General features: G+C 40.3%; 1 protein-coding gene across 1 annotated transcript; it reads left to right on the top strand.

Annotated features, from left to right (window-relative positions):
- Window positions 1-6,533: 6,533 nt before the first annotated feature.
- On the top strand, window positions 6,534-15,556 carry FAM216B (family with sequence similarity 216 member B). Its single transcript, XM_082435459.1, has 3 exons — window positions 6,534-7,258; window positions 9,449-9,569; window positions 11,272-15,556. Exons 1-3 carry the CDS (start codon window positions 7,121-7,123, stop codon window positions 11,487-11,489), a joined length of 477 nt encoding a protein of 158 aa, XP_082291585.1. The 5' UTR covers window positions 6,534-7,120; the 3' UTR covers window positions 11,490-15,556.
- The last annotated feature ends 4,121 nt before the right edge of the window (window positions 15,557-19,677 follow it).

The following is a 19,677-nucleotide window of genomic DNA, read 5'->3' on the forward strand; positions in this document are numbered from 1 at the left end:
GGGGTCCGCGCTGATAGCTGCAGCTCGCGCCCTTCTCTGGAGCTCATTTCGGCAGTGTTCTGAATCCCCTCTCCTCGCGCACCCTGAAACAATGGTCTCTTGCCTCCTAGGCAGGTCCAGACTTTTTCCTGGACTCCCTCCTGGCTAGCTGTGGCACACTAGCCCCCTTCAGGCTGTGTTCACGCAGCCAACCCCAGTCCTCTCCCTGGGATCCGACCTCTGAAGCCCGAGCCTCAGCTCCCAGCCCCCGCCCGCCCCGGCGGGTGAGCAGACAAGCCTCTCTGGCTGGTGAGTGCTGGTCGGCACTGATCCTCTGTGCAGGAATCTCTCGCTTTGCCCCCCACACCCCTCTTGCTGTGTTCTCCTCCATGGCTCCGAAGATTCCTCCCGCCGCCACCTGCAGTCTCCGCCCACGAAGGGGCTTCCTAGTGCGTGGAAACTTTTCCTCCTTCACAGCTCCCTCCCAGAGGTGGAGGTCCTGTCTTTATTCTTTTGTCTCTGTTTTTTCTTTTTTCTTTTGCCCTACCCAGGTACATGGGGAGTTTCTTGCCTTTTGGGAAGTCTCAGGTCTTCTGTCAGCGTTCAGTAGGTGTTCTGCAGGAATTGTTCCACATGTAGATCTATTTTTGATATGTTTGTGGGGAGGATGGTGATCTCCATATCTTACTCCTCCATCATCTTGAAGGTCCTTCCCTTCTCTTTAACTTTTAATCTGCTAGTGTTGGAGGGTCTCCTGCAGAGGTGGGGGATGGCTGTCCAGAAATTGTTTTTAACACATGAGCCCTCCAAATATTTTGTGAGGCTTTATTGCCCACCCCACCCCCTCCTGCCATAGGTCTTTTCCAGATTCGATAGTTCTTATGCATGTGCCAGCTCATCCTATGACACAGCACCTCTGTTTTAGCCACACACTCCACCTTGCCTATGTCCCTTGTGTGGACACAACACTGCAGCACAAAGCACACCAGGGCAATCCCAATTTCTCCCTTATTTTAGAAACTATACTTCTGTTGATGTAGCCTACAGACACATGAACCCCTCTAGCAGCCTCATTCTGCATTTACTTCCCTATGCCTAAACTGCTACTAAACTCCAAATTCTATTTCTGAGTTTTTTGAACTAGAAATCAAACTCTGATGCAGAATATAATTTTTGTTGTTATTGTTACTACATTTTATCCTATTAGATTCAATCCATCACTTTAACTTGTCAAGATCTTTCTGTGTCCTGATTCTGCCATCCACTATGTTTTCTATCCCACCTGTTGAATAGATTTCTGTCGTTTGGAAACTAGATGTTTGTCCTCTGAAAACTTAATAAGATTGCCTACTATGTCTTCATTCAAGACCTTGGTAAAACTGTGGAATAGATCAGGGCATGTCACCAAAACCCTATCTAGGTTGTCAGTGACCCTTTAATTGGCACCTCTAGTATTACTTTTTAACAAGTTTCAAATTGTACTTATCTGTCCATGAGGATTTCACAAGGCACCTTGTTAATTGCAGAAATACCAGGTCTACCACACCTAAAAGTCTCAGAATCCTATCCCTATTAACAACAACAAAAAAGGAAATGACTGTTCAAAACATAGCTGTCAATATTGATCTTTTAAATGTTTATAAAGATGGATATTAACTAGACTTATTGTAGTTATTATTTTGCAATACATACAAATATAGAATCATTACGTTGTACACCTGAAACTAATATTATATGTTAGTTATATCTCAATGAAAGTTGCTCTACTAATTCACTGTCAAGTGATAGATGGTATTTTTATTCAGTCCACTTTTTAAAAAATCAGAATACATGCAGAGAGTGTTTTCCTGGGTAAGGACCTAAGCTTTACACCCACATCTTCTGTGAACTGGGAAATGACTGGGCAGGTTTGAAGGCTGATGGGACTGGCCAGCTAGACACCTGTTTCCATGAAGCCTTTCCAGGAGCCTTATTAGAAGGTCAATGATGCAGTATAATAAGACTAATATCCTGCTCCATAATTATAACCATAAGTCTTTGTGAAACTAAAGCCTCCCCTTGTTCAACCAAGTAGTATTCAAGATGGAAATGAAATATACCCCAAGGACAGAAGGAATCAAGATGCATGAATTTTGTCTGTGGGTAATGGCTGGATAAGAGGAGCACATATATGTTGCTTGAATTCCCTTTTAGTTCCGGAGTCCAAGGGGAGAAATCATAGACTTCAGGTAACCATGGGTTTGAGTCCTGGCTCTACTATTTAATAGCTATGCCATAGGATCTGTTTTCAGAGGATCATCGCTAATCCCCAGTGAAAAAGACATTTTTGTAAATTCTTAGAATTTTTAAAAATAACATGCCCTTGAGTCTAGAATTGTCTACCCAGGGCACCTACTCTAGTTCCTTTTGACCTCTTACCTTTTTATTCCAAGAGTTATTTGGGATTATAGAGTCAAAGTTAAATCTCTGGGTATTTCCTTGAGTTATATTCCATTTTAGATTATTTTCTGAACTTTATGAATCTGTTTTCCCAAAGCTCTTGGCACATATATGACCATACCCAGCTTTTCCTTTGCTGCTAATCACTGCTTCTAAGTGTCCAAAGTAGTTTTCACTCACTGAAAGTGGCTCTTACAGCTCAAACCGGGATTCTTAGTTTTCTTGCTTTTGAGACCAGTGACCCTAAAGCGGTCGGTATGTGTAAGAACTTTGGTTTGGGGATCTTGGAGAAATAGGAGTTTTCTGTGAAGAGATGGCATGAAAAAAACAAAAGATAACAGAGGAATAATCAGCCCCCATGAAAAACCCCACCAAACAGGATTGCACTCAGTGGACTACACAGCTCTTTGTGAAAGAAAGTCCAACAAAGACTGTGAAAGCTCTGAATCGAAACACTCAGGAGTCCAAGTGATAAACAGCAGCACCGAATGGGGGGAAGGATACTTCTTTCACTTTATTATGGTTCACTGATGACCTCTGAGGGCTTGGGGTAGCCAAGGGAGGACATCTGTGCCTGGCAGAGTTATCCCCTGGCAGAATTAGCCCTGCAGCTAAAAGGATCCTGGAGAAGCAGGAGCAGAAGGATATGAGCAGATAATTTCCTCTTGGGTTCATGGTTTTCCTGGGAAGTACTTATCTCTGTAATATACAGTGATACTCTGCCTCTTGTTCTAGCGGACTGGATTCTTTGAATTAGGGATTAATCTCATCTTGGATTCCAATCATGGGTCCCTTTTTCTCACTTGGTAATGCCCATGAGGTCATATCTACCCTACTATTCTATAAAAACACTTTATGACCCATGTTCTAAGCACTGGAATGTAGACATACCAATGTCTTAAGCATTGTGTCCCATTGCTGTACCAATGTTTCATCTATGAAATAGTATGCACCTTCATCATTAGTCAAAATTATATTTTCTATAGTAATTATATGATGGGTGTTTCTACTTTTTTTTTTGTAGTCAGTTTTAATTCTCTTTGAAAAGTCTAGCTAGTCATTGGGAAAACAATTTCTTTGTCCAAAATTGATGATATACATTTTTTCATCATTCCTAAGTCTTAAGTTACTGTCCCAAAATTTATATCTCATTCTTTGATACCATCTGTACAGCTAGTTAATTATCTTTTATTTTGTCTTTTCTTACAAAATTCCAAACTTTAGTGGTATTAGGCAAACACTGACTGTATGTGGTGTCCATTATCACTCAGCTTCATGCTTACCCTTCTATATCCTTCTCTTTACCATAGTAGTGGGAAGACTGCAAAATACATTTTGCAGAATTCCTCATGAGCTGGCATCCAATGGGATGCAGGATATGGAATGCTGGGGGAAAGGAGAAGGAGAATGGTTTCTGCTTGCATCTGTAACAGTGGCGGCATCAGCAATAGTAGCAGCCAGGGCAGTGACAGTGGTGATAGCAACAGTAATATTTAAAGTTTTGGAAAGAACACAGAAGCAAGAACAGCAGGTGTGTACCAGGTCCTGGTGTGCTACTCAGGCAGCAGTGTCCCAACAGAAGCAGCCTCAATGGCACAGTGTTCATGGACTCTGGGTGAAATCATTTTCACTTTTGCCCCACAGCTCTCGGTGTGGTAATAGTTTAGTGCAATTGCCAATCTTTGGATAAGCTAACCTTTCTTGTTTTGCTCCTGTACAGCCCATTCCAAAACTTTTATATTCCTTATGTTCAATTCCCTCTCTGTCAAACACCTAGGTCTGTTTCTATTTTCCTGACTGAGCAGGGAGTAATGCATGCTGTTATGAATCAGCATGTGTGTGTAACAGTCAGCAGATGTGGTTTGCTCTAGAAGGCATTTCATCATATCCTGGAAAAACATTCAAGGGAGACTCAACTGACAATGCCAACTCTGCAGACAACTGTTCTTTATCTCTCAGTAGAGAATCACCAACCTCTGAGATCCAGATCTGAGAGGTTTTGTGGTATTGACTGGCATTTACAGACTCTTACTTGTGCCATTTTTATTCCCCAGAAGGTCTGCATTTAAATTATTGAGAAAAAATGCAAACATTTTTGTGTGTTGAGTCCTTTCTTTTTTAAGCTATACAGTTCATCACTTTTATCTCCCTATATTTTTCTTCCCCTTAGTCTCCTAAGAATTTTGAATTTGTGGTTTTCTTTTGGTATTTCTTCTTCCATTTTCTCTAGGAACTCTTCATTTTTGCAGATAATACAGCATTCAAAGAGAGGATTCTCAAGAAAGAAAGAAGTCTGTAATAATAACGCTAGCCCAAAGGAAGGGATAAGATTGTTCTCATGGATCAGGTTAAAATGAGGCATATGCTGATGACATCAGTGTGAGCAAGAATCTTGTGCCATAAGTTCATTATCATACGGCCTCTATTCAAGATCAAATATGGAGAATATCATACTCCTCCAAAAATTAAGGAACAATATCTTAATATATGGGACAACTCCATAGATTACCACAGTCAAATGTATGCCTGTACCTCTATATTTAGGAATTATTCCTTCATCATTCTGAGCAACGGGGATGGGGTTACTGACTCCAAATCTGAGAAGAACACATGTAATGGCCTGTTGCCCTGATGGATTTCTTGACCTTTAATATTCAGCCTCTCTGTCTCCATGCACTTTTCTCCCCCATGTCTGCATAAAACGCAGATATGGTAGATTTAAAGGTTGACACTTGATTAGATACAAAATTTGGAAGAAAAACGATTAAACTGTGCAGTTGCATGCTGTCCAGAAGCAGGGAAAGGCATGCAGCCAAACTTCCCCAGCTCTTTGCTTCATCACATGACATTGTTTGGATATCAGCTTATCAACAAACTGAATTTTACCACCACGACTGCATGAAGAAAGGGACCTTGCAAGAAAACTACATTGGATATGAATACCAGCTTTTTAAAAAGGGGAGATTACAATACAGGCTAAGTTTCTTTTAAGCATATCTGTCTTTTTGTTTCAGATATAAGTTTTTTTGTAGATTTTTCCTCCCTGAATTCTGCAAGCATTTTAATCAAACTTTATCAAGTACAGACCACTTGAATAGGTAAGATGGATTTCCTCAGCAACAGTCCAAGAAAATCACACATGAATTGTTGCCCCAAGAAAGATCGTCCGTCATTTCCTTATGCTATTTGAGGAGAGAAGAAATCTTCCCAGCTTTGAAGAATATTTATGTTCTGCTCTACAGATCTGGAAAATGGGAAGAGGGATACTGAGATGATTTTATTACAGGATAGAGTGTAGGCTTCTATCATGGACAATATTAAAAGAGTATATCTTGGTTGGTATGGTTTCTGGAGTGCACATTGAAGGAAAGCAGTATTTATAGTTTAATTTATAAGTTTATATCATGGAAACAAGACACACAAAGATGCTGACTGATGTTTTCCTAATAAATTTCTCTTCTGGAAGATCTGAGCAATTAGCTCTGTGAACTCAGAACCAGAGTTTTCTCACGCATTAAAATCCTTCTTAAGCGCATTCATTAGGGTAGAGGAGAGAAGAGGAACTGGCCTAATAAGATCATTCTGTATTCAAATCTCAGTTAATAATATTATATATAGAATGGATAAACAACAAGGTCCTACTGTATAGCACAGGGAACTATATTTAATACCCTGGGATAAACCATAATGGAATAGAATGTATATATATGTATAACTGAATCACTTTGCTGCACTGCAAAAATTAACACATTGTAAACCAACTATATTTCAATAAAATAAAATTTTAAAAACCTCTCAGGTAATCAAACAACCCGATGAGGTAGGCGTTGTTGACAAGGGCAAAGGAGTGAGCAGAGGAGAAAATGTTTGGGGTTTCCACTCTGCCTTAGCAACCCTATTCCAATATGTCCATTCTTCCTTGATTGTTAATTTTTAAATTATGCTATACACCTCAGATTCTAAACCCTAAATTACATGGAAAGGAAATGAGACTTACTCATAGCAGATGTGGCTCCTTCATTCTGTATCTTTGTCAGGTTAGAAGCATGGCTAGATTTAATAGCTTCTTTTATAGTACAAGGCTGGAAAATTGCAAATCTGAATGTGCAAGAAATGGAGAGTGATGTAAAGATATACTATACTGCCAAGATAAATCATATTTTCAAAGGATATTTAATGTTCTGGGAAGGTGCATAACACATAGAGAATGATCTCCCTGTTCTAAAATCACACACAATGTACACGGGAAAAAAATTATAAAATGGAATCAATCAAATGCCAACAATAGCTATGCACTGTTAAATTATGGATGATCTTATTTCCTCTTCAATTTTTAAATTTTTCCAAATTTTCAAAAATGACATATATTACTTTTAGAATCAGATGAAGCAATAAGTATTATATAAAATTATCAAGAAATAACTGTTATGACCTGGTGTGGTTCTACAACCCACCTGTTGCAAAGGCAGAGTGAAGCAGAAAGACAAAGGGCTCTGAATTATTCCTTCGGTAAGTAAGGGGTAAGAATTGGGAAAAGTGGAGAACTAAGAAGTCTGGTGAGGTCTAATTCCATGGAAATATTTGAGAAAATGTCTTATCCCTTGAAATAAATAATATTTATCTATTTGTTTATTTATTTACTTGTTTGCCTGCTTACTTACTTAGGTACATCCCCAAAATTGGTTGAACAAAATGAAATTTTATGTTATGCTTTGTTGTTCCTTGGAGGTACAGGATGAAGATGGGAGGAAAACAGAAAAGACAACAAAAGCTACGGAATGTTCCACAGATTCCTTGCATTCGAGTCCCTCACTCTGTCTCTGACACTTCACTACTGAAGGTACAAGCATATTATTCACAGATGGAGGGACCTTCTCTGTCTCTTCTTCAAGGGTTGAGGGTTTCTTGGCTCTTTGTTTACCCCGCATTAGGGAAAACATTGGGCCCAACAGAGGCCCTCGGTGCATGTCGACCATGTGTGTGAGAGAATGAATGAGCACTTGGATGATCTAATTCTACACCCATCCCACTTCAGAAGCTCTTCCTTCTCCTCAAGGAAGGCTAAGCAATACAGTAAGAGTATTAAAAATGTTATCTGTTACTACTCATTTAGGAAGTTGAGAGTTCTACTAAGGAAGAGAACTAGGCATTTTTTTCCCCTTGTAAAGTAAAACCATAAATTTTAAAGCTTTATCTTATATAATGGAAACTCCCATTGCACTTTGGAGCTTTGCTCTTGAAATGGCTTGCAATTTTCCTGTTATATTGTTCTCAATCATTTGAAAAGTCTTACTTAGGGATCTATTCTCTTCTTCAAATATATTATCTTTTAAAACATCTAATTCAGAAACTGTAAAGCTAAAATGATGTCTCAAAGTGCGAAGTACTTGGCTCAGCTACTTTCCCTCTGAACATATTTTTAATATCAAGTTTAAGGTCTCTAGATGCCAAAAAAATCTGACTCACAGATGTCAACTTCACACAAAATTTCTAGCAGATAAAATTCACTTAGCTTATATATATTTATCTTAAGTTTAGCTTGTATTACATGGTTATCAACTAGTTTTGAAATTCTGTCATTGTTTTGAATTTTTTAGCCTAAGGGGAACTTATTTTTTCTTGATTTTTCTAAAATGTTGATGCCACTATCTCTGTTTCCCCATCTCAATATACTGAGCACTTATGGTATATCAGGTATATAAAAGTAATTGTAGTCCAGCCCTTCTTGTTCCTCCCTAGCACTAGATGGTAGCTTCCTAAATGGTCTCCCTACCAGTGGTCTGTCTTCCCTTGAGGCCATTGTCCACAGCAGGGCCACAGCGATCTTTGTAAAATGCAGATCTGGTCAGCTTAAAGAATTGCATTTGGGGCTGAGTAATTCTTGGTTGCAGGGAACTGGGAGGCTGTCTCATGCTCCGTAGTCTATTCAGCAGCCTCCCTGGCCTCTCCCCAACTGAATGCCGGTGGCATCCATCCTCCCTCCCACCATTTGTGACAACCAAAAATTTCTCCAGACATTGCCACACGTCCCTTCAGGGTCAAAATCACTCGTGTTGATAACCACTGCTTTAAATAAAGACCAACGTTCCTCACATAAAAGGTAATCTTTAAACTCTTAGTATAGTAGAAAAGGCTTCCATGATCTTCCCCTGCCTTACTTACTCTAGAGGCTTTGCCAGCTTAGACTCTATATGCTGATTAAAGTAAAAAAAAGCCGGAAGTCTAGTTCCCAATATATTCAGATATTTTGTGTCCCATTAGAAAATCTGTACCACTTTCTCCCTCTAATCAGCCTTTCTTTTCCTTCTAGCCCAGTGGTTCCCAAATTTTACTGTGCGTGTATCAAAAGCACCTGGAGGGTACCAGAGGGCTGGGCCCCACTCCCAAGAGTTTCTGATTCTGTAGTTCTGGGGTGAGACCTGAGAATCTGCATTTCTAACAAATTCCTAGGTGATGCTGATGCCCTTTGAGAACCAGTATTCTAGTCCCTTTAGGGAATCCCTCCTCACCTGGAAGACTCAGACGTGTTGGTCATCTCTTTCAGGAATCTTCCTTGACTGCTAACACAGAGCTTGTTTTCCTTCTCTGTTTTCATAGCACCTTTTCACTAATGACCTTGCACCCTTATCACATTACCCATCTACTTATCTACCTAGCTCTCTCCCCCACTGAGAACTCTCAGTGGAAAGTTCTCTTTTACCCTCCAGAGCCTGGCACACTTCAGGCCCTGTGTAGATTCTCATAGCCTACCTTCCTCAACAAGGTTTATAATAGATCAGTACAGTTATCAGATATTGAAAATCCTTGGATCTCCCTCAGCCCAATACTTTGACCTACTTACCCAGAATCTTCTTTTAACTCATTTTCACCACTACACATGTCAGAGGAAGACTGTTTAAGTAAACTAAGGGAGGTGTGAGAGAGAGAGAGAGAAGCATCTTATTTCTGTGGGAGTCAGCGTTGAATACATCACACTCTAATCCTATCGAATTCCACCAACTCATCAAAATCACCTGCTCTGCTCTGACAGGACCTAACCCAAGGGCAGCAGCGCTACTTTTACAGCATCATGAGGATTTACAATCCCAGGGCCCAGTGGGTGGCCCTGCAGACCTGTTATGTTCATGGCCTTCAGCAACAGCAGCTGCTTGGTGAGTTTAACTACCTGACCTGAACCAGGCATCTCAGGAAGGGACTCGTATGTTGCAGCTAGAAGTCAAGTTTCCAGATAAATAATTCAAGTAGAATGGCCTCTGTCAGCCTGATATTTTATCAGCATGGTTGGCAGGTCAATTTAAAAATGATTATCTCTGACAACAAAAAGCAAGCTTTTATGGGGAAATTAAGAGGACTTAAAGAAATTGGAGTACGGTTTGTTATGTCAACAGCTCTCTGAGATTTGCAAGAACTTGATCTAGTAGAACTGGCAATGGGCTTAGGCAGATGGTCTAGGCTCAAACCACAGCTCAGCCCATTGCTGGTAGTGCAGACTCAAAGGCTTGTTTGACTCACAGCAATAATATTTACATTTATTGAATATTTACCATGTTTCCAACATTGTGCTATGAGCTCTACAAAGAATATTTCATTTTCTCCCCCACTTCACTGTTGTGGGAAACTGCAGCTCAGACAGGTTATGTGACTTGAAGAAGATCATACAGAGAGTAAATGTCAGTTAGGACCATCACCCCAAAGACCATGCACCTTCACCCCATACTCTGCCATCTCTCTTCGTCCACCAACCTCATGGGATTTTATGAACCATAAATGAAAGAATGGTTGTGAAAAACTTTCACAGACCATAAGCAACAACCTACAGAAAAGTGTAGTTATTATTAAATCTCTTTTCTTCCAGGAGATGTTTTCAGTCTCCAGTTCCCCGTTATTACACTCTTCTAACTACAACAGGTCCTTTCTTCTGTAAACACTCACTTGGCATTAGCACATCTACCTTATTAGTATTGTTCCTGTATTTGCACAAAAGGAAAACATGGTTTTTGCAAATGACTTAATATCAAGAACAATAACAACAATAGCTACCTTTTATTACGGCTTCCTACGTGCCAGGCATAGTTCAAAGTGCTCTACATGTATTGTCTTATTTAAAACTCAAACACCTCTACATGGTGCCTTTATAACCCACATTTTACAGAGATGGAAATTGAGACATAAGTAAGTTAAATAACCTGACCAGGGTCATGCAACTAGTAAATGGCAGAGCCAGGGTTTAGCCTGGTCCCCATGCTTGTCCTGAAGGGTTACAGAGGCATCATCTGGTAGCTTTGTTTGTAGAGTAAAATTGCATAGAGGCCAATGAAACCAGAAACAGAGATATGCAACATTTAGAGCACGTAAAACCCACCTGTCTATGTTATTAAAATACAGACTTCCAAGCCTAACTCTCTGTTTCTGACTCAGAAGTTCTTTGGAATAGCGTCAGAAATCTGCATTTTTAAAAAGCATTATTAATGTAGCCTCAGCCAAATGATTCTGTAGTGCGTGGTCTGCAGACTGCACTTTAAAAACAGAGAGAGATTGAATATATCTGTTTCTATTTGAAGAAAGTTTTGATATTGAAGATAAGCAATTCATGTGAAGATTCCACATGGCTCAAGTTCCTCTCCAAATAATTTGTTGTGTTAATCAATGACTATTTATTAACTTATTAAATGAGAAATGCAGCAGAAGAAAAATATACTTCATATCCTGAAAAAGTATACAATCTGAGTGTGCTAAACATAATTGTTTCTACCCTACAAAGTAGAAGGAATTTTGTGCATATGTGGATATTTGCAGAATTGTTTGTTTTGTAAAACTGTTGACTGTGAGGTTTATCTCATTTCTTCCCTCCAGGCTATATTACTCAACAGGAGGCCTTGGCTTGTGCTGCCGTACTTAGAGATTCAACCAAAAGAGCCTCAGCCAAGGCAGGTTGTCATAGAACCGTCTCCCAGAGAGCCTCAGGTGGGACAAGAACATGGCCCTCAGCACTGCCTGTGTTTGTGGTTCCACTCAGGGCCCAAAGCATAGGGCTCCGATCCCTCAGGACCAAGGCCTTGCACAAGCTCTGAACAGGTGGTTCACCCATATACCCCTGGCATCTAGTGAGTATTTAGTGCATATTTGTTGAATAAGAATGAATAAAAGAATAACATCTAATACAAACACCATTCCTAGAAATAACCTCTCCAATTCACATACATTTTACCAGCAAGAACAAGTTGAGTGGCTTAAGAGCAATGGGAGCTAAGAGTCAGCAAGCCTCTCATTCTATATATAATCTGTAGAGTAAAATGACTTTTGAAGCTTTCAAAGTAAAAGCTTCCTTTGAATTAGAACATCCCAGAGAAATCCCAAGAACAGTGGAAGGGGACAAGTGACCAGAAGATTCAGGTCCTCTGTCGGGGTGAACATATTTTGCAAGCCCCCTACTGTGCATATTGAAAATACACAAATCAACACAGACGGGACACTGGGCACACAGGGCTTCTGGACCATAACATCTCAGCAGCTACTGGACTGTACCTTTCCATGGCCTCCTTGCTCTCAACTTCCCCATCAAACAACAGCATTAAACTTGGCCCCAAATCTGGTTCTTGCCTAACTCAGTCACTTTGTGTCCTCTTGAAACTTGGACTTATCAACCTGCTATAGCTGGGTTCATTCTACACAGCTGTAATTGACCTTGACACAGGTAAGAGGATTCATGCACACATCTTCCCCTGGCAGCTGAAGATACATTCTCAGCAGAAGAAGAAAGAGCCCCAAAGAACGGATCTCAGGTCCAACCTTTCTATGGTCTTAATGGTTTTAAGACTACACAAATATGCAAAAAACGAGATTAATAGTGAGTCAGATCATCATACAAATGGTAGAGTATTATGTTAGCTACATTTAATAGTTACATCACTAGTGATTTTTTTGTTAAAAATAAGTCACCAGAGCTCACAGAAAGTCAAAATTTAAAAATGCCTTTCTTCATCTAATTTCTAAATGTTCAACTTCTTCTCTCATTCAAATCATACAATGACTTTGTCAAGACTTTAAAAAGGAGTTGGTTGAGATGGAGTATTAACTTGCTTGACAAGGAATATGCTAACACTGATCTGAAAGGAAGATGCTGCAATATTACGAGAAGAAAAAAAAACTCATTGATGATTATTATCTTCTTCTCTCTGCAACTATTAACATAGAAGATGTAAAAGTGCTTATGAGATTCTGAAAACTCCCAGTACTGGCTGTGATATCTGATCTACTTTTCTTTGGGAGGGACAAGGGTGCATGGTTGGCAGGAAGACTTGGGTAAGCCAATGCTGACATTGCTGGGTTCATTCACTTAATCAAAAAGAACCTTCTTGACTTCTGTAAATCCGGGCCCCAATTCATGTACTCTAAGCAGCCTTATGGTTCTAAGTTAAGAATTGTTAGGTAGGCTTAAAAGAAGAAAAAAATCAAATGAAACTGGGGTGGGCGATAGCATAGCCCTCTTAAGGCACAGAGGTTTGTGGTCGACCTAACTTGGCCTGTATTAACCTTCCCATTGTTTCCACAATGGAGCTTTTATCCTTTTGAACTTCTTGCATCGCTTTTATCTTAGACCCTTTTCTTGATGGGCACAGATATTTGCTGTGTAAACCTTAGCTACTGATGCAGAATATCAAGGAGGCCACTTATAATTCTGAGCTGCATCCCTACATCAAAAATTTCAGAAGTACCTTGTTTCCGATAGAGGATTTTGAAAGCTAATTGTCAGGTGAATGTTACAAGGCACAAAAGAAGAAATAAATCTAAGTTGGTGCAGAAGGTCCCACTTGTTGGATCTCCCTTCTGAGAAGATAATGTCCTACCTCTTGAGCCCCACACCCAAAGCTTATGAGGAATATGATTGGTTGTGGTGCTAGAAGAAAAGTGCTCACCTGGGAGGATGCTAAGAAAGATGATCAAAGGGAAACAAAGGACAAACTGTGACTCTTAGGAAATTCTACTACTTTGACCTGTTGGAGACCCTATTGCTTGCCTTCACAATGTCAGTGGATACCATCAGTATTTAAAGTCCTTGAGATCACTGACCATTTTCAGTGAAATTACTAGTACCTAGAACAGCACCTGGTCTGTGGTAGGTAATCAATAATACTTGTTGAATAATTATAAAATGTTGAAAGATTTTGCAAATCAGACTGGCCTATGAACTTGTGCTATTATTCTAGGGTCGCAGGATGCCACAACTACTAGTGAGGAGCACAAGCAGTTTATTAAGTGCACAGGAGCAGCTCATCCAGGTGCCAACAATAGGGGTGAATTGTCTGGAAAGGATTTTAAAACAATAATAAAGCTCATTAAACATTGGTCTGCTTTCTTTTATCACCATAAGCCAGCAATTCTAAACTATATGAGTGAGGAAATATTCCTCTACCAAAAATCTTTTGTTGGCCTAGGGTCTAAATAATTGCTGAGGTTACCGTTGAGTTTTAATAATGTATACGTAAGCTTCAAAGTAACACAGTCTTATTGCTTTTCCTTTAATAATCATTTTATTCTGCATGGAAAGTAATTCAGAGAACTTCAAAACCATATCAGCTCACATATCTCCAACCACTGTGGTACTATGTATTCTTGAATGAACAATGATTACACCATCACCGTAAAGACAAGAAAAAGAACTTGAATTACTTCATTCTTTACTCTATGTGGCCACTTAGCATTTTTCTTCTTTTAAACAATTTTATTGAGGTACAAATTATATGCAGTAAATGCAGTCAATTAAAGTTCAGTGAGTCTTGACAAATGCATACAGTCATGAAACCACCACCACAATCATGATATAGTACATTTCCATTACCCTAAAAGTTTCCTTGTGTCCTTTTGTAGACAATCTCCTCCCTCAGACTCTGGCCCATGATAATCACTGATCTGCTTTCTATCACTGTAGTTGCCTTTTCTAGAATTTTCATAATTGGAATCAGAGTAGACAGTCTTTTGTATACAACTTCTCTTACTTAGCATGATGCTCTTGAGGTTCATTGTGTTGCATATGTAGCATTCCGTTGTATAGACACGTCACACTTTGCTTATCCATTCACTAGTTTATGAACATTTGGATTGTTTCTAGCTTTGGACTATTACAAATAAAGCTGCTATAAACAGTTTAATGTAAGCTGTTATGTGAACATAAGTTTTTATTTCTCTTGGGTAGATACTTAAAAATATGATTACTGGGTCTTATGGTAGATTTAGGTTTCACTTTATAAGATGGTGCCATAGTGTTTTCCAAAGTGGTGGCACCATTTTGCATTCCCACTAGCAACGTATGAGTTCTAATTGCTCTATACCCTTGCAGCGTCAGACATTTTAATTTTTGTATTTTAGTGACTGTAGCTGCTGGGCAGAAGAGAACTTGGATAAGTGGGACATATCGTCACTATCAGTTATAGTCACAATCTTACTGGGAATCATGGCAAACTTCAGGGAAGGAAGTCATGATAGACATGAGGGTGGTGACGGCAATAATCATGAAGATTTAATAGCAGAAACTTCAAAGTTTAAGAATCGATCTCTCCAGCTTATTTTAAGGGAGGAAGGGTTTGGAGGAGATGAGGAAGAAGAAAAAGAAGCAACCCCTGCAGAAAGGACCACCCCTGGTCAAAACCATGATGTGGTTCAGTGTGTCCTTAGTACCTTTTCATTTTCCTTGTTTGCATAGTTCTTCAGGCTCAGCAACCAGCACCCCACCACCACCAAAATCTGTAAGCACTGTATTAGTTACCTATTCCTGCAGAAAACATTACTCCAAAACTTAGTGAATTAAAACAATAATATTTACTATCTCACAGTTTCTGTAGTCAGGAATCTGGGAATGGCTTAGCTGGGGCTTCTGACTCAGGGTCTCTAATAGATTGCAATCAAGGTGTCAGTTGAGGCTCTGGTCTCATCTGAAGGTTCAACCGGGGAAGGATCTACTTCCAAGCTCATGCTTGTGTGTGTTGGCAGAACTTAGTTTCTTGGGTGCTGTTGGACTCAGTGCTTCAATTACTTACTGGGGGTTGTCTGGAAGCCACCCTCAGTTTCCTGCCATAAAGGTCCCTCAATAGGGTAGAAATATCAATACATCTCAATAAGTCACAAACAGCAACTTGTTTCATCTGAGTTAAAAAACAAAAGAGAGCAAGAGTGAGTGGTGTGTAAGGTGGAAGTCACAGTCATCTATAACCTGATCTTGGAAGTGTCATGCCAACACCTTTGCTATGTTCTACTACTTAGAAACAGGTCACTAGGTCCAGCCCACACACAAGGGTAGGGGATTACACAATGGCAGGCATACCACAATTGGGGTGGGGGGCGGAAATCACTGCAAACCATTTAAGAAGCTATCTACCAAAGCCAAGACTAGGGTAAGTTGAGTGAGGTGCCTGTGGTGCAAAACTGAAAGAAACACTTGTTCTTGCATGATCCTGAGTGTGAATCCCATGTAGTCCCTACCTAGACACCTCATTGCTGTACTTTAGTCTTGGCTCTGCTGTCTGCCACACGCACCCAATACCTTTATGTTGACTTCTGAACACCCAGTCAGGGCTCCTTGCCTAGACATCTGGTCTGAGCCTGTCTTCTCACACAACTGTCCCATGCTGTAGAAAATCTTTAGCCTCCTGTATGCTGCCCACAAGCATGTAGACACCAGACTAGTTGGAACCAGAAGACTGGTGATGCTGACTCCCAGTTACCACATCACCAACCAATCAGAAGAATGTCTACCCCACAACCCCCTCCCTCACCCTGTCTTTAAAAACCTTTCCCTGAAAGCCATCAGGGTGTTCAGGTGTTTTGAGCACTCCTTGCTTGGCACCCTGCAATAAATGCTGCACTTTCCTTCACCACAACCCAGTGTCAGTAGATGGACTTTAGTGCACATGGGACGCAGACCCAAGTTCGGTTCAGTAACAAAGCTAGGTCAAACCAATGGTGTAACAGTACTTGAATCAACAAAAATGATTTAGTTTCCCAAGACTTGGTATTACTATATATGCCTTACAATTCCACCAAAATGAATCCTGACTTGATTTTCTCTCCCATTTCCTGTTTTGTGACAAGGGCTATAGGAACCTGTCCAAGAGTTTTTGCACCTTCTCAATTAAAATGAGTTGTTCATTGCATCGGTGCTTGTAGAAGAAACCATTATATCAGCATTCAGACACTTATAGTCCATTGTCTGAAATGTAATCAATCCCTATATTAGAAATCAATCCCTTGTCTGCCTCCAGAGAATTGTCCCTCATTTTTCTCCACATTAGGGCTTTCATACTGTGCCAGTTACACAATGGATTCCATCAGGTCAGAAGGAGAGGAAATCCCTGTTGCTTTGAAAATCAAAGCTTAGGTGCAGTGTCAGAGGCAATTACCCAAATGTAACCAAGCCAAACAATGAGATGCTACATGGGTTGAATTCCCAAGCACCCCTCTGGCTCATGGAACAGCATAGACCTGAGGGGAAATGAGGACTTGTTTATAAACAGAAGATTCTAGAGAAAGAAACTTTCTACTTTAAAAAAAAATCTAATGACTCCAGAAGAATGATCAAAATGACTTGATAAGGTATCATAGAAAGTCAGTGATGTTTCAGAAGCCCAGCTCTGTATAAGGAAAAAAATCACACCATTGTAAATATATTCCTTATTTAAACTCAATAAGCTATTACAGTATGTGTTGCATTGTATATTTATGTAAATAAGGAAAGATCAGAGGGTAAAGTCCCAAAAGTCAGGGGGTCTGTTTGAAGCACATCTAAGATTGGGTTAGGGGAAGGTGGGGAGGAGGGGGAGGCTGCTGATGGGCCAGACTGTGTGTAAACGTCAGGGACTAGGTGTAAAACGTGGCTCCATTTCCTAACTGAAGGGTCTGAGAGCTGAAAAAGCTGAGAAGTATGTCAAATGGTTATGACCAAGATGATGGAAGTGTTAGGAAGAAACGCATGAAGCCAGATAAGAAGTTAACTAAGATCAAAAGAATATATGTACGATCTATGTAAGTTAAATGGCCTTTCATTTTGGGAGAGAAAGTCAGGTGTTAATGTTCAAGCTGTCAGGCACTTTTCCAAGAAGGAGAAGGGTATTCTGATTCAGCTCCCAGTTCCAATGTGTGGGATTTTCCCCCAAACCAAGCAATTCTCAGACACCAGCTGGAATTTGTCCCAAAAATTCAACTCAATTCTTTTTTTTTTTTTTTTTTTAATTTTTATTTATTTATTTATTCATTCTTGGCTGTGTTGGGTCTTCATTTCTGTGCGAGGGCTTTCTCCAGTTGTGGCAAGTGGGGCCACTCCTCATCGCGGTGCGCGGGCCTCTCACTGTCGTGGCCTCTCTTGTTGCGGAGCACAGGCTCCAGACGCGCAGGCTCAGTAGCTGTGGCTCACGGGCCTAGTTGCTCCGTGGCATGTGGGATCCTCCCAGACCAGGGCTCGAACCCGTGTCCCCTGCATTGGCAGGCAGATTCCCAACCACTGCGCCACCAGGGAAGCCCTCAACTCAATTCTGACACTATCTACCTGGAGTTAGCATCAGATTCCACAAGTAGATGACTCAGTCCTACAAGACTGTCCCCACTTCAGATGCCAATCCCAAGGCATCCAGGTTGTTTCCTGCCCTTTTGACTGACTGGTTATAAATCAGAGGTTCCCATGAACCCCTCCCTAGGTTCAATTAATTTGCTACAGCAGCTCACAGAACTCAGGAAAATATTTACTTACTAGATTACTGGTTTATTATAAAAGGATATAATCCAGGAACAGCCAGATGGAAGAGATGCATAGAGCCAGGTATACAGGAAGGGGCTCAGAGCTCCCATGTCCTCTCCAGGTACTTCTGTCCCTGCATCTCCACATGTTCACCAACCTGGAAGCTCTCTGAACCCTGTTCTTTGGGGTTTTTATAGAGGTTTCATTAAGTAGGCATGATTGATTAAATCATTGGCCATTGGTGATTGAACTCAATCCCCAGCCACTCTCTCGTCCCTTCCTGGAGGACGGGCAGGTGGAACTGAAAGCTCCAACCCTCTAATCACAAGAGTGACTACAAAGGCTCCTTGGGTACTTTCCAAAAATCACCTCATTAACATAACCAAAGATACCTTTATTGCTCTCATCACAGGAAATTCCAAGGGCTTTAGGAGCTCTGTGCCAGAAACAGGATGAAGACCAAATGTACATTTCTTATTATAAATCACAATATCACAGGTACACACAAAAAGAGAAAGTCATTTTGGAATTGACTATAATTCTTAAGATAACCTACATAACTGGAACAAGTAAAGAATTAAAAAAAGAAAAACTTTACATATTATTTCAAAATTATAATTTTATGATTAATATCTCATGGTGAGATGGGCTATATTAGGCAGTTCTTATGCTATTTAGTCATTTAGATGTTCACATATTTGCAGTACCTGAGAGCTAGTGGGAATAGTATTTATTAATGATTATGTTTACCAGCAATTAATGATTATGTTTACAAGCACAATGCTCTGGCTGAAGTGCAGAGCATATATAAACACAAGTAGTGGGAAATAAGTCTAGGAAGAAATTATAGCCCAGTCATAGATAAATTTTAATAAACTTTAATTAGCATACAATAGGGAATCACTGGAGTTGTTTTTAGTAGGAGCTTGGCCTGAGAACATGTTAGGAGGACCGATTTCCAATACTGAGCAGGTTGGATCAGAGAAGAAGAGGAAGGAATCAGAGAAACAATTCAGGATCTGTCCCAATATTCCAGGAGCAGAAATGAGGAGGACTAAACTCAGGAATGAAATACAGGGAACAAAAGAAAAAGATGTGGTGACTGAAGAATCAGTGACTTGGTCTGGTGTAACAGAAGAGACTGAGGGTATCACAGGGGAAACCCAAATTTCTTCTGAGGGCAAATGGCCCTCAGAAGAAGAGCTGATTTGAGGGACAGTGAAATATTGTCTGGCTTTGGGCAAGTTGAGTTTGAGGTCTCTGCATTTCAAGGGCATTGCCATGGAGTGAGAGGTCAATCCTGGGGGCTGTGAAGAGGTGAAAAGAGGGGAGATTCCCAGGGATGGAGGGCAGATGTGCAAGAACAGAGTCAGGGACAGACCCTGGCAATGGGGCAGGAATGTGCAGTGTGTTACCCTAGAGGACAAAAGCATGCTTGAAAGGGATCCTTCAGAAAGTAGCCAAGAGAAGAGGGAAACTGGAAAAAGAAGAGCTAATGCCTGCATGAGGAAGATAAAGATTGAGATATGGCCATT

The sequence above is a fragment of the Balaenoptera physalus genome (assembly GCF_965194825.1).
Source record: "Balaenoptera physalus genome assembly, chromosome: 18".
In the NCBI taxonomy this organism is placed as follows: domain Eukaryota; kingdom Metazoa; phylum Chordata; class Mammalia; order Artiodactyla; family Balaenopteridae; genus Balaenoptera; species Balaenoptera physalus.